The 14,522-nt window shown below is 56.2% G+C and overlaps 1 protein-coding gene across 7 annotated transcripts in view; it reads left to right on the forward strand.

Annotated features, from left to right (window-relative positions):
- Positions 1-14,522, forward strand: part of GDPD5 (glycerophosphodiester phosphodiesterase domain containing 5) — a 77,289-nt gene that overhangs the window by 50,007 nt on the left and 12,760 nt on the right. For all 7 annotated transcript variants that reach the window (XM_073216004.1, XM_073216005.1, XM_073216006.1 and 4 more), the window contains 6 exons: positions 5,723-5,826; positions 7,302-7,395; positions 7,947-8,006; positions 12,764-12,862; positions 13,122-13,215; positions 13,619-13,764. In XM_073216004.1, the coding sequence (XP_073072105.1) occupies positions 5,723-5,826; positions 7,302-7,395; positions 7,947-8,006; positions 12,764-12,862; positions 13,122-13,215; positions 13,619-13,764 (597 nt within the window). The remainder of the gene's footprint in view (positions 1-5,722; positions 5,827-7,301; positions 7,396-7,946; positions 8,007-12,763; positions 12,863-13,121; positions 13,216-13,618; positions 13,765-14,522) is intronic.

Raw genomic sequence — 14,522 nt, forward strand, 5'->3', positions numbered from 1 at the left:
CTGGTCTATGAAGCATGCCGGCATTGCTGTCCCCATTCTATAGAGTGGGAAGATGGTCCTCAGGATAAGTAAATCTTCTCCAAGGTCACCCACTTAGTAGGTGCCTAGTCTGGAATTCAAACCCAGCATTGCTGGACTCCCAAAGGCTGTCTCTCCCTATCCGGCTGCTGTCTTAGAAGGAAGAACCTTCAGTCGGGAGACCAGGCAGCATCAGAGGGGATGTGCCCATCCCTGGAGCTGCAGGAGCAGAAGCAGGGTGAGCCCCAGTGCTGGTGGCTGTGGAGGCAGTCTCTGCCCAGGTGGAGGGGTGGGGGAACTGGGAACAGGAGTCCAGCAAGGTAACTCGGGCTGGGCAATACCGTGAACCTGAAGTCTGTGGTGGTGGTACCCGGGCTAGAGAGGCAGCTCCTGCTCAGGGGCAGCCCTGATGCAGAGTTCAGGCTCCAGGTTCTTTTTGGGGACCCAGGGGAGGTACTCCGGACCCTGCAGGGTCCCGAGCAGTGTATGTGTGCATCTGACCTGCGGCCAAGGTCCGGGGCGTGCAGGGGCCTGTGGTGAGTGGCAGTGGGCTACAGCAGGGCCTGTGCCAACACTTCCTGGATGGGGCTCGGGTGTGTGGCTGCAGCCCGTGCTCTGAGACTGTGTGAGCCCCAGCAGCTAATAAGCTCTTCCTGCACATTTTTCTCTGAAAGCAGAAGGCTCTGGAGTGGGCGGGACAGAGACAGAGGGGTGAGGAGAAGACAAGAGGATCATCAGGAGACAGTGAGGAGAAGCAGCAGGCTCTGGGAAATTGGCACACTGCTGCTTGGTGCAGGATGGAAGGCCTCATCTTCCTGGAGAGTGGGGAAACAATGGGAGGGGATGAGGCACAGGGTGTCAGTCCGCAGCTCCCCAGCTGGGGCCCAGTCCCTTGCCAGCTGCTGTGAGCCCCCTCCTTGTGCCTGCTGCAGCCCAACCACCTCAGTGTCAGCTCGGGACTGCCTGACCTTTGTCCTGCTCCAGGCGGCTGCAAAGCTCTGAAAGGAAGGAGGCTGGCTGTCACAGGGTGTCCTTCCCTTGGTTCCCAGGGCCCCCAGGCTCAGCCTGAGGATAGGTCTGGTTGGCTGGTGGCCTTTGTGCACTGGGGGCTGAAGCCCCCTGTGTCACGTTCACCCCTTCTGTTCCTCAAATTATATCTGAGCACCACCTTGGGCTCTGCGGGATGTGGGCCCAGGGTCCACAGAGATGTCCCAGCTCTCCCTGCATTGAAGAAGTAGACAGCCCCATGTTCCCTGTTGTGCACCTTACTGTGTGCCACTTGATGTACATCACTTCACTTAGCATTGCCCTCCGAGGTAGGGGTTATTATTCCCACTTTATAGGTGAGGAAATTGAGGCTGAGGGGAGTTAAGTAACTTGCCCAAGTGGCAAAGCCAGGTCTCTCTACCTCTTGAGCCTGGGCTCTTTGCAGCTCCATGATTGAGAATGTGATGGAGGGTCAGATTGGTGGGTACCTAGAGTCTGTGCAGAAGAGGTCAGGGAAGGGAGGGCTTTGCAGCTGAAGGGATCAGAGGGCTTCTTGAAGGAGAAAGATTTGGCCTGGACATGGACCCCAGAAAGAGAGGAGAGAGGAATCCCAGGGGGCCATGCTGGGCTTGGGATCACAATACTGGGTCCCAGAGGGTAAGAGCAGGTTTGGGGAGAGCTATGTGGGGCTGGCTCCCGAGGGGGCTGCAGAGGACTGCCTCCTGTCAGGATGCCTGAGTTTAACCTTAAACCCCTCCTCTATTTGGTGACCTTGGATTTGTTGCTCAACCTCTGACTCACCACCATGTACCCATTTTGAGCCTGTGTGCAAATTAGCAAAAGGCTTAATTGACTGGCTGATTGGCCAGGCCTCTTGACCTACCTCTGCTGGAAAATTGTTGTGATAAATATGCACATATGCTTCTGAGTGTTGTTGCTCAGCTCATCTTGCTCAGCTGAACGTGGTAGCCCCTCTCTGAGGCTTGGCATCTGTAACAGGGATAAACAACCCCAAGCCTTGTGTAGCTTGTGAGAGGTGACAGGGCCTGGAGATGCAGCTTACTGCCAGTGCGCCTGTGCTCTCCCCAGAGCAGGGCCAGGCTGGCTTGTTGAAGGGGGAGCAGACGCGCCCTGCCAAGGACCATTAGCACCACTGGGGCCTCTATCAGTGGCGCTGCTTCCCTGGCCACTTCTTCCAGACAGTCCCTGGCCTTCCTCTCCCTTTCTTCCAGCCCCTACCATTCAGTTTTTACTTCGATTGTTCTCAGAGTGACCCGCAGCTTCCTTCCCCACAGTGGCTGGGGCTTCTTCATCCCTATGTACAGGGGCCCTGTGCCCATGGGGCCTCTGGCCTCCAGCTCCCAGGACTTTCATCCCTACATGGCCCCCAGCCCCACCTTGTGCCTGGTTCTGATAATGGGGCTCCTAGTTCCTTGTCGCTGGGGCCTTGCCCCCATCCCTGCCATGCCCTGGGGGTCTCACCCACCTGCCAGCTCTAATTTTGTCACCCTGGCCAGTTTCCAGGGGCAGGGTACAGCAGCCCCTCATTCCTGCCCAGTCTGCTCTGCTCCTCTGTCATTATTTGACCAAGTGAGGACAATGGCCCTTAGTGCAATAGGACCCCTGTGGCAGGGGGTGAGGGAGCTCCTGACACCTATGGTTTTCCTGGCCACCTATCAGAATGGCCCTGGGCCCTGCATTGTGCTTGACGTAGGACACCTCCCCAGGACAGTTCTCTACCCTGCCACCATCCCTGAGCCAGCTCCTTAGGACCACCACCTCTCAGCCTGCAAGCTGCTTGCCTGGGGAGCACCCATCACAGGCCAAAGTGCACCCCCCACCTAGGCTCCTCTCAGAACCTTGCCTGCTGGCCGGGGCGCAGCAGCCTTGCCTTTGCTGAGATGGAGCCATCTCTGTGCACAGGTGGCCCCTCAGTATGCCTGCTCAGGGTCCACAGAAGACTGGCTCTGTGGGGGTAGGGTAGTGAGCCCCAGTGAGATCCCGCCTGGATGGGTGTACTCATGGCAGAGTAGGAGAAAAGGTCTTTACTCACCTACCATTTCATTACCAAATCTTCCTTAAGTTCCCACCCTACCTGGAATATAAAGACCATCCAGATCTTGAGGGAGAGAGTGACACATGGAGAGTCAGATATGGAACTGTGGGTCTGTGTCCAACAGATGTGGGTGAGAGGGCTCTGGAAGCTCTGAGGAGATGGGATTCACCCTTCTGGGACAGAGAAAGCCTCAGGGATGGGGTGGCTGTGCAAAGGCACATGGGTTTGAAAAAGCCTGTTTGAGGAGCTGTGGGTGATTGGATGCCTGGTGTGTAAAGTGCATGTGGGGCAGAGGTGGGGGCCGGAGATGCAGAGGGTAGCCTGGACTGAGGGGCAGTGGGGCTGTCACACTACGGCAGGACATGACCAGAGGTAGATGAGTCTTGAGGTGCTGATGTTTAAGCTGGCCTGCGACCCACCAGCTACACTTTGCAGGAAATGGGGCCAACAAATTCTTATTTGTGAGCAAATAAGAATTGGAGGCAGCAGGAGGACCTCTTAGAAGGACTAGCCCTGGGGGATGTTGGGCCAGCCAGGGTGGAGGTGCTGTGCTGTCTTACAAGGAGCAGTCCCGCAGCCTCTAGCCCCATGGCCCAGCTGCAGGAGGCAGGGCTGAACCGCAGTCCTCCCCTGCTCCTCAGCCCCAGCCGTCCTCTGGCGGCTGCCAGGCTTCCATTGCTCCAGAAGCACATGGATTGCCTACTCCCATCTGGGGTTGCTCCATTTCTCAGCAAGGCTGGGCCTCTCTGTGTTTGAGCTGGGACTCCTGCCACTCTGTGCCTGACTGGGGCAGGCACAGACAGCCCCCTTTCTGAGAAGCCAGTGGCCTCTATCTGCTAGGAAGACGGTGTCGGGGTGTTTTCACCTCCACATCTGTGTTCATATGTGGAATGGGACTAAACAGCACAGCCTGGCTCTGTGCGTAACAGTGAGTGGAGGAGGTGGCTTTCACTGTCACCTAAGATTGGGCCCCCTTGCTCACAGCAAGGCATGGAGTGGGTACTCAGCATGTACTTTCATGGCTCATCAGGGTTTGAGGGCCGTTCCCATGAGCTGGGAGAGGCAGAGCCTGCTTGTGGAAACGCTGAGAGCACCTTCTGCTAGCCAGGCATGCATCTGAGCATTTGACTTGTGTTATCTCATTTAATCCTCACATCTGCCCTATGGTGTAAGTACTGTTATTGTCCCCATCTCAGAGAAAGAAACTGAGGTGCAAAGAGGTTACATCAGTTTATAATGCCCAAGATGATACAGCTTTTAAGTGGTAGACAGGGAGTCTGGCTCCAGACCCCTGTGCAGTCTTTTGGCAACATAGGGTGGGGGTCTTCTGAGCAGTGACTGACTTTCCTTCCTCTTATACATGCATTCCTGCCTGTGGCCGTAGACAGGCAGGGAGTGGGGCAGGCTCAGTCTTTGTCCTGCAGAACCCATAGTTGTTTAGGAGACACAGTCACATGAGCAGATCACAGTGCACAGTGTGAGTTTAAAGTCAGGGACACTAATGCTGTGGGGGCACTGAGGAGGGAGTATGGGTGGCAGGGGCAAAGTCCTGGAGGGCTTCACAGAGGAGGTGATGTTTGAGCTGGCTTGACAGGTGAGTGGGAATGTTAGTGAACAAGCCCAGGGGGCAGTAGCCCTTCCAGTGGGGAGGGAACTGGTCAGGGTAGGGGATGAAACCGGGGAGGCCCAGGTTGGGGGAACAGAGTGGCTTCCCTGCTTGGCTAAGCAGTGAGGATCGCAGAAACCTTGGAGAACTGCAGCGGGTCCAGCAAGGGGCCTGGGCAGTGGCCAGAGAGATTCCTGGGCTATGTCAAGCCCTGTAGTCCCTAAAGGGAAGGTGGTCTTGGTTCCTCCTGCACTGCCGTCCCCTGAAGGGCTGTTGGTTAGTTCTGATGATCTCAGTAGTTCTTAGAGAGCAGGATGTTCTGAGTGTGTGCTTCTGAGATATGGGGACGGGTGAAAGCAGGGATAGCCCAGGGGCCCAGCGGGAAGCACCTGCAGATCTCTTAGGAAGTGGCAGTGCCAATTCAGTGTCCCCCACCTGCCCCTTTACCCCCTGCAAGAGGCAGAGGGGTGACTTGGCCTAGCCCTGAGGGCAGGCGCCTGGTGAAGGCTGCAGAATATCACACTTTGAAGTCCCGAGTCTGGGCACTAGGCTTTAAGCATCAACTAACTTGCTGTGTGACTTGGGTGAGTTGCTATACCTCTCTGGGCCTCAGTGTATTCATGATAGCATGGGGCCAAGGTGAGGAAGAGCACCTGCTTTGTAAGCATGTGTGGGGCAAGGAGGTGAGGGATGTGACCTCCCAGACTGCAGATCACCCCACAGTACAAAGGTTTGAGACAGCTGTGGCCTCCACTCCTGGGGAATCACCAGAATAGGGGGACTGGCACACAGTGGAGAGGCCTCAGGCTGCAGCAGAGAGGGCCCAGCTCTGGTGGACCCTGACCCGCACTTGCTCCCTGCCATTTGGTAACTTCGGGCTATGTAGTGTTGGACAGGTCACTTCCCCTCTCTGAGCCTCGGGCCCCCACCAGTGTGAAGAGCTCAGTAATCCTTGCCTGCCAGGTTTGGCTACCAAGGGGGAGGAGGGAGGCATTCTGGGTAGGAGGGGCCCACCCCTGACCCTATTTGACCCATTTCCTGCTCTGCTCTTCCAGTGGGAACGCCTCTGGTTCCTGCTCCTCACCTTCACCTTTGGCCTCACACTCACCTGGCTCTACTTCTGGTGGGAAGTGCACAATGACTACGATGAATTCAACTGGTGAGTGAGGGTGGGGGCCTGGGTCCAGGCATCTGGTAGCTGATATCAGGGGGCTTGGGTTTGAGCTGCTCTCCCAGGGTGGCCCCCAGAGCTGTGCCATCAGCTCCCTGTGTGGCATTGGGAGCAGTGTCCTCTGGAGAGAATGGAGGCTTAGCAGGAGCTGAGCCCAGCTGGGGAGAGCAGGAGACCTCCTGGTGCTGCTATCATGAGAAGTAGGGGTGGCAGACTGGCAGGGCCCAGCCAGAGGCTGAGAGCGCAAGGCCTCAGCGGAGGAAGTGGCCCCAGACCCCAGGCCTCCGAACTCCCTGGGGAGGGCCTTGCGGGGGGCTTGTAGGTGCTATGGTCTGGGACCACTCAGTGTCCTTTGTGGGCACCTGCCTCAGGTCCAAGGCTGTCTGAGCCTGATACCTGGGTACACAAGGGCACCTCTTCCTTCCTTACACCTCTGTGAAGCAGTGGATGGCACTGGGTGGGGGTGGAGTCCCAGGGTTCTTGTGGGAATTCCTCCATTGACAGGTGTGGAAACTGAGGCCCAAGGTCACACAGCCCGTTGGGGGCAGAGCTGGGGCTTGGAGGCCAGGCCTCTCTCCCCATCCAGTGCTGTCTTTTACTTTTGGCTTGAGATTCAGTTCAGTGTGACCCCAAGCACAGTAAGTGTCAGTCTTAGGCTGTTTCCTCTTATGTAAAATGGGGTAAATCCAACCTCATCAGGTCTTTCTGAGGATGAAATTAGGTGATGGATGTGCGAGACCTCAAAACTCCACCTAAGCTGGAGGGCCACTTCCCGGGAGGCCAGCTCTCCGGCCGGAATGTGGCCGTGGTGTGAGAGTTTGGAGCTTCTGACTCCAGGCTTCTGATGGACTGAGGTTCCAGGATTCTGTGGTGATCCTAAGATCCTACTCATGGAGTCTGGGCATCTGCTCCCTTCTGCATGGCCCTAGGCTGTGCCTCTGTTATTAATGAGTACAATAAAGGATGCGTTCCTGTCCCACCATAGATGGAGCCCGGCTGAGGCCTCAGAGGTGGCCTCTGGCTTTTAATAAATGTCACACATCAATGAGTCATTCATATAGGTACCCAGAGCAGAGGCACTCTGGTGGGGACATGCAAACATTCCCTGCTGGGCAGTTCTGCTGAACTAGAGGTCAGCTGCTTGGAAGACCATTGGGTCTACCCCATCATGCACAGATGGGGAAACTAAGGCCCAGGGGGGGCAGTTCTCACCAATGGCCATAAACACATATTGAGGGCAGTCTGAGGAGACTGAGGCTCGGAGAGGTTCTTGGCATGCCCGCATGTCCCACATGAGCCCTCAGCAGGCCCGACGGATGCTCAGGGAAGCACTGGCGGGATTGCTGAGTGGGCGGGGCCTGGTCACTGAGTCTGGCTGCGTCAGAGCTGGGAGCCAGCCAGCTGGAGGAGACACCTGCCTCCTTGGTGGGGGGTCTGACCTCTGCCCTGACTCCTCCTGGCAGGTACCTCTACAACCGCATGGGCTACTGGAGTGACTGGTCTGTGCCCATCCTCGTGACCACAGCGGCTGCCTTCACTTACATCTCAGGGCTCCTGGTACGTGCAGCTGCTCCCAGAGGAAGAGAGGCTTGGTCTGTGTCAGGCTGATGATGGAGGGGCCGCCCTAGTCAAAAAGGAAAACTGGCTTTTGCCACGGCCTCTGGGGTTGCTGCACCCCTCTGCTGCATCCTGGGCCTCAGATCTTCAAGGTGGGAAGTCGTCTTGCTTTTGCCCTTCCTATGTTTCCTCCCTGACCCAGCAAGAGTCATCTCACTGTTAGGGCCCACCAGACATCCTCTTCCAGAAACTTCTGCTTTGGTTCCTGCTGTCAGTACTCCATTCCCTCCGATTCAGGTGATCCCCATACTGGACTCCTTGGGGACAAGGCAAGGCTCGAGGCTGCTTAGAACCCTGAGGCCTGGAACTCCTCCCCTGGCGGTGGCCAGGCTCTGGCTCGGCTGGGCAGGCGTGCAGGGCGTTCCACCGCCTGCAGGGAGGGTTGGCTGGCTGCTCTGAGGCAGGCCCAGAGCAGCAGTAGGGAGTGGGGCGTCTGGGGAACTGACTCTCTGTCACTGGTGCCTGACTGCCACCCTGGGGCCCCTCCTCAGGTCCTGGCACTCTGTCACATCGCCGTGGGACAGCAGATGAACCTGCACTGGCTGCACAAGGTACCGGCTGCCTCCACGGGGCTGGGCTGGGAGAGGGGGCTTTAGGCTGCCAGGGACACCACAGCCCTCCCGGATCATGGCTGGAGTAGTCCCAGTAGTTAACCCACGAGTCACTGTGTGCCCAGCACTGTTCACAGTCTGGTCTGTGTTAACTCATTTGACCCTTACAACCGTCCTGTGATGTAGGTATTGCTAGCATCCCACTCTGCAGCTGGGAAAACTGAAGTACAAAGAGGTTAAGTGACTTGCCCGAGGCCTCCCTGTTGGAGGGTCCAGGACCCTCCCCCTGGCTGTATGATTCAGAGCACAGGCGGCTGGCTCTGCCTCAGGCCTCACCCTCTCCTCTTCATTCTTTGGGGAGCTCAATTTAAAACTCTGACGTGGCGATGTTATCCCCAGGTTAAAACCCTCTCCATCACTCCCGAGATGATCCAAACTTCCACTGCCCCCCCGACCCCCACCCGGCATAAGGCCCCACATGACTTGGCCCCTGCTGACATCCCAGCTGCTGTCACAGAATAGTCACCCTCAGGTTCTGCCACATGAGACATCTCAGGCCCGCCCAGCATGCCTGTCTCTTCCCTACTTAACCCCTTTGCAGTGGCCCTCCCTTTCTCCTTCCATGGTTCCGCACCCCCCACCACACGGGCTGCTCAGGCTCCCCACAGTCCCCAAGCTGACCCTTGAAAGAACTGCACCAGCTGGCTCTCGATGGGGCTGCCACACACTGCGGTCACCTCCTGGGTCACGCCGGGTGCTCAGTGGGCCAGGTCGCCCCTGATTGATTTTAGCGGAATGGCCCTGGAGGCACCAAGGCAGCCGAGGTGGCATGTCTGTGCAGGGAGTCATCTCGGGGGTGGGAGGACCAGCTCCTCCACCACAGGGCTGCCGTCTCCCAGCATGCCAGGCCTGCCTGCCTCTCCCCTCTGCCCCCTCCCCTGGGATCTCAGCGTGAGATCCTTCCATAGCTCAACCCTCTGTGCCAGGAGGGCAGGTAGTTCCCTGGGGCTTAGAGTGTTCAAACAGGGACTGGAAATTCTGTTTCAAGATTCTATCATTTGATTCTAAGAGTCTAAGAAAGCCTTATTCCTTGTTTGGTTTTAACCAATTTTTGGCCATCTAACAAAACATAGACATGGTCCCAAAATTAAAAAGTATAAAAAAAGTACACAATGTAGATCTTCCTACCATCTTTCCAGAGATATTTTAGGGCACATATAAATAGACATACACATTTCTTTCTTCCTTTGTCTTTAAACATGAGCAGTGGCCTGCTCTGCCCCCCCTCCCCATCCTGCTCTTAGCGAGGCTCTCGGCCCTCCTCGCCCTTGAGCACATTAAAACCATCCCCACTGGTGCCCATCCCTTGCTCCTGTCCCACATCTGCTCCCTAGTTCTGGAGGATCTGGTCAGTGCCCTGGTGATGGGCGGGACAGACATCCCAGCTGCCTTCAGCGCATCACCAGGGCAATGTGGCCATGCCCCGGGTGGGAATGCTGGATACAGAGCATGTACTTGTGCAATTTTGATAGTTTTGGCCAAATTGCCTCCTTGCCAATTCACACTCCCTCAGCAATCTCCGATAAGCACACTCTCATTCATAAAGTGTTCCCAGATTTCTTGACTTTTGCCAATCCAGTGGTGAGAACGGTACCTCAGTGTAGTTTTAATTTGAAGTTTCCTTATGATGGGTTAGATTCGGCATCTTTCACATGCTTGAGTTATTTGCATTTCCTTTCCTATAAACTGTCTCTTCATATCTTTTGCCCTTTTTGCTATGAGATACGCTTTTTGCTTATTAATTTATAGGGGCTCTTTATAGACTCAGGAAATTAGCCCTTTGGCTGATGAACTACAAATAATAATTCTTAGTTTGTTGTTCATCTTTTGACTTTGCTTATTTTATTTTTTGCATCTGCATTTTCTTACTCTTATGGATGTGAATCTGTCATCTCTTTAATGTGTCCTGGGTTTTGTAATAGATGTAGAAAAGTCTTTCTATCATTATCAAAAATTTCTCTTTGATAATTTAGTAGTTTTATGTTTCTACTTCTTTTTAACATTTAAATTTTTTATCTTTTCAGAAGTTATTTTGGCATTTGGTGTGATCTTGCTTTGTTCTTTTTACCCTCTCAGTGAAGGCCATCCTTCCCCTTCCAAATTGAAATGCCACTCTTACCATATACTAATTTTTTAAATGTGTTCAGATCTGTTTCTGAGCTTTTTATTTTCTTCATCTATCTCTCTGGTCTTATGCCAGTATCGTGCTGCTGGCTACTGTAGCTCTATGCTGGGTGTTAATCATGGTCATCATTTGGTGAGTGTCTGGTCCCCCAGGTCCTGAATAGTTGCTACTGAAGGACAGAGGTGCCCAGGAGAGTGTGGGGAGGGAGCCATCTGGGGCAGGCGGGGTACTGGGAGCAGATCAGATGTCCACGTAGAGACCATGCCCCTCTCCCCAGAACTCCGAGTTCCTGTTTCCCCTCCCAGGTGAACCTCCAGAAGTCCAAGGGCTCAGGAGGTAAGGCAGGAGTTTGGAGGTAGCTGGGGCTACCTTTCCCCGAGACAGCAGAGAGCTGGGATTTAACTGAGGCATGTGACTTAGATGTGACCCTGAACCCTGGCCATTGGGACCACAAAGCCCAGATTCCAGCTACCCTGCGAGACCAACTTGTTGCACCTCTGCCAGGCTGGGTTCCAGCTCCTGTCGGGTCCCAGCATGGAGGCAAGGCTCGCTGAATGCACCTGCACCTCCTGTTCCTCCATCCTGCGCCCTGGCATCACTAACCAGTCCCACAGAAAACCCAAGACTGCTTTCTCAGAGGAGGACAGTGGGCTGTCTCTGGGCCTTATGGGTATGGCTTAGCCCCACCAATCCGATTTGAGGAATGGCGGTCGCATTGTTGGGGGTCAGTGCTGTTACTGTGGCTGAAGGAGACAGTGTCCCGCAGATGTCGAACACTGCACTGTGCTGTTGAGCACAAGGATTTGCCAGTAGAGCAACTGCAAAACTCATAGAGGATAAAGATTTTTTATTGCATTAGGATATGGGGAATCAGTTTTATTGTAAGTATTTGCCAGCAGTTCAGTGTAATAAGATGCTTTCAGAAACGAGCCTTCAGAGACACGTGCTGTGCCGAGGGCCTGCCTGGAGAGGGGCAGCAGGGGGCAAGGAGCCTGCTTTGAGGGGCACTCTCAGGGATGATTAGGACACTTCTTGGCCTCCCTTCACTGAGCATAATGTCCCAGAAAGGGCATGACCTCAGAGAGGCAGAATGGGGCTTGCTTCTGGATCTGCCCCCTTCGAGCTCTGTGGCAAACAAGCCCTATGTCAAGCCCTGTTTCCCTGTGTGTAAAAGCAAGTGGACAATACCTCACATGGGACATTAGGAAAATAAACATGAGGAAACTGGAAGTGCCTCCCACAGACCTGGGCATAGGTGCGCCCTCTGGGTACCTGCATTTCTCCCCTTTCTCCATCCCCAGGCTGGCATGTTACAGTCCATAAAGGCCCCTACGCATCTCAGCCTTATTGCTGGTACTTACTGAAACATTTGTTTCCAGGCTGATGGGCTGGAATGACAAACCTCCAAAGGAAAACTTCATCTCAGGCAAAAATGAATCTTCCCTGCCTGGGCCACGGCCGACAGAGCCACCGTGCACACCAGCACCACCACGAGCCCTGTCTGTGCCCTTACTATGTAGAAAGTCGGTTTCGAGCTCATGCAGATGGAGGGCTCTCAGAATGCGGCTGCCTCAAGGAAAGGCACTAGAGGGAGAATGAGGGGCCGGGGCTCTGGTGGCACGGCTGGAGGCTGGAGTGGGGAGTCAGTAGGGGAGGGGAGGCTGCCTCCCCTGATGGGCAGGGGCGGGGGCCTTGGGGTGGCCCTGTGACCTGCGCTTTAGGCAGGCAGGCCTGGCAGTAAGGGGCAGGTGGCCGGAGTGAGAGCCGGGACTCAAGGAGGGAGCGCTGGGTTCTGAGCAGCCAGAAACCAGGCTTCACTTAGTTTTGGGAGCATCTTAAATTGCATGAGATGTTTCCGTTCCCATCTGTCCCCAAGATCCCTGTCCTGTGGAGGCTCCGCCTAGTCTTCTGTCAGAGCTGTGCCCCTTGCTTTGTCCGGGAGGTGGCTGAGCCGGCAGCCCCATGAGGGCCCTGGAGGCTGGAGGCTGGAGCTGAGTGCAGGCCTGGCGCTGCTGCGGGCGGGGCAGAGCCCTGCCTCACCTCTGTTTGCTCTGGCCCGGAGGGCTGGCCTGCCGGCTCTGCTGCTGGGCTGGGTATCTGGCCCCCACAGAGGACTCACTTCCTCAGCCTCCTGCCCTTGTGCTCTGGGCAAGTCACTGTTCACCCCAAAGGTTGCTGCTGGCAGAGCCTGGGGAGGCCCTGGACTCTACCTGCTGGGCCTTCCCTGCTCATCCTCAGTGGGGCTGAGCCCTGGGGCTGCACCTCTGCCTTCCCAGCTCCCTCTCCCCTCCTCTCCCCTCCTGCCTCCCTTCTCCACCGGGCCTGCCTGCCTCCGCCTGCCGCCATCCCTCACTGTCATCCCTGTCTGGCTGTCTTTCAGTCTGTGCCCTTCCTGCTTCCCCCTCCCTGCGTGTCAGCCGCTCTTGTGCTCTCTAGCTCTGCCGGTGTCCCTCTCTGTCCCTCTCTGTCCCTCCCTGTCTACCTCTGCTGCCCCTCTCAGACACACTGGGGACCTTGGGACTGTCCAGGCACACCTGTCCTGACCCTCTGTCTGGTGCTCTTCCCCTTCCAGATAGGGCTCGTGGTTGTGCTGGTGTGCACGGTGGTGGCCCTGTCAGCCGTGGCCCAGCTGTGGGAGGATGAGTGGGAGGTGCTGCTGATCTCCCTGCAGGTGAGTGGTGGGCGGGCGGGGGCTTCAAAACAGGGCAGCTCTATTTTATCACTCCCAGTTCTCTGGGGGGTGGGAGGTGCCCAGGTCCCACAGCAGGCCAGACAGGGAGGGTGCTCCAGCCCAGGGGTACTGGACTCTTGAGTTTCCTCTATTAAAAAAGGGAGACAGAGTTGCCTGCCCCATGGGTAGAGATAGGCTGTCAGAGGGTCTGGGCACGGCTGGGAGCCAGCAGCCCCTCTTGCCCCTTGCTGCTCACAAGGGCACGGCGCCACTCCTGCATCTCGGGGCCCTGGCTGCTGTCACCTTGCTCTCCTGGATCGTGGCAGGACAGTTCGCCCGCACAGAGCGCTCCTGTAAGTACAGCCCGTTGGGACCTGTCTCTCCTGCCTTCTGAGTTCCAAGGCCAGCTTGTCCTGCCCTCACCTGGCCATTACCTGGGTGGCCTGGGGATAAGGTGGGGCCCTTGCTGTCAGCATGGTGGTGGTTGGGGGCAGGGGTAGTCTGGTTCAGAGTGGCCTACAAGCTCCATGGAGGGTTCCAACCTCAAACAGCCTTACCTGCGTCGTCCTCTGTGTCTCTTTATGAGCCTTGGTGCAGGGCCCCCCACCAACCCCCAAGTATAGGCATCCCAACAGGAGAAGGGAAGAGGGCTGTGGCACCTTCCACCTCTGCCCCGCTGACCTGCCCAGAGCTCATGGGTAGTCCTGGTAGAGGCCAAATGTCTCCCCAGGCATGCTTACCACCCTGTGTCTGCAGCCTCCCAGATGGCCATTCTCTGTACCTTCCTCACCGTGGTGTTTGCCCTCTACCTGGTCCCTCTCACCATCTCCTCTCCGTGCATCATGGAGGAAAAGGACCTCAGCCCCAAGCCTGCCCTCATTGGCCACCGTGGGGCTCCCATGGTGAGTGCCAGCGGGGCGGGGGGGCTGCCATTCAAGGGGGCAGAGGTGAAGACCTGCCTCTTTGTGCAGAGGACCTTGTATAGAAGTGGATATAATACAGGTAATATAATAATAGCAACCACTTTTAGCCCTTTTTGAGTGGTACTTGGAAAGGACTGATAAAAAGGCTAGAGGAGCTTAGATGGGATCAAACCCTTAAAGAGCCCTGAAAGCATGTTGCTCAAAAGACTTTTTATCTTGAGGGCACTGAAAAGACGCAGGAGGGTTCAGGCCGGCACCAGACTCTGCCAGGTTGTGGGCTAGGAAGGCCCAGGAGAGAGAGAGGGGCCAGTGTAGGGTAGCAAGCAGGCCACAGTCTGTGACAGGGCAGGCATGGCAGAGGGCAGCTCAGAGCCCACCACTAAAGGGAGGATGCCAACTCGGGTGGAAGTGGAGAGGGGAGGGAGCCACCATCAGTGCCCTGCTCCTGCATCGATGCACCCCATGACCTCACAGTAGACCTTCCGCTTGGGAGGGTGGGCTCCAGAGCTATGCTTCCTTGGCCCCTCGGCAGCTGTGGGAGCCTGGACCAGTTCTCATCTTCTCTGTGCCAGTTTCCTCATCTTGTACGCTGGGATAGTGAGAGTGCCTACACCAAACGGCCATAGGAAGCAGGAGTTATTTAGCATGTGTGAATGCCCAGCCACGAGCCTGTCACACAGAAAGATGTAGACATTGTGTCATTCGGGGCAGGCCCTCCCCTTCCTCTTCTCTGGACC

Source organism: Manis javanica, chromosome 11 (genome assembly GCF_040802235.1).
Source record: "Manis javanica isolate MJ-LG chromosome 11, MJ_LKY, whole genome shotgun sequence".
Classification (NCBI taxonomy): Eukaryota; Metazoa; Chordata; class Mammalia; order Pholidota; family Manidae; genus Manis; species Manis javanica.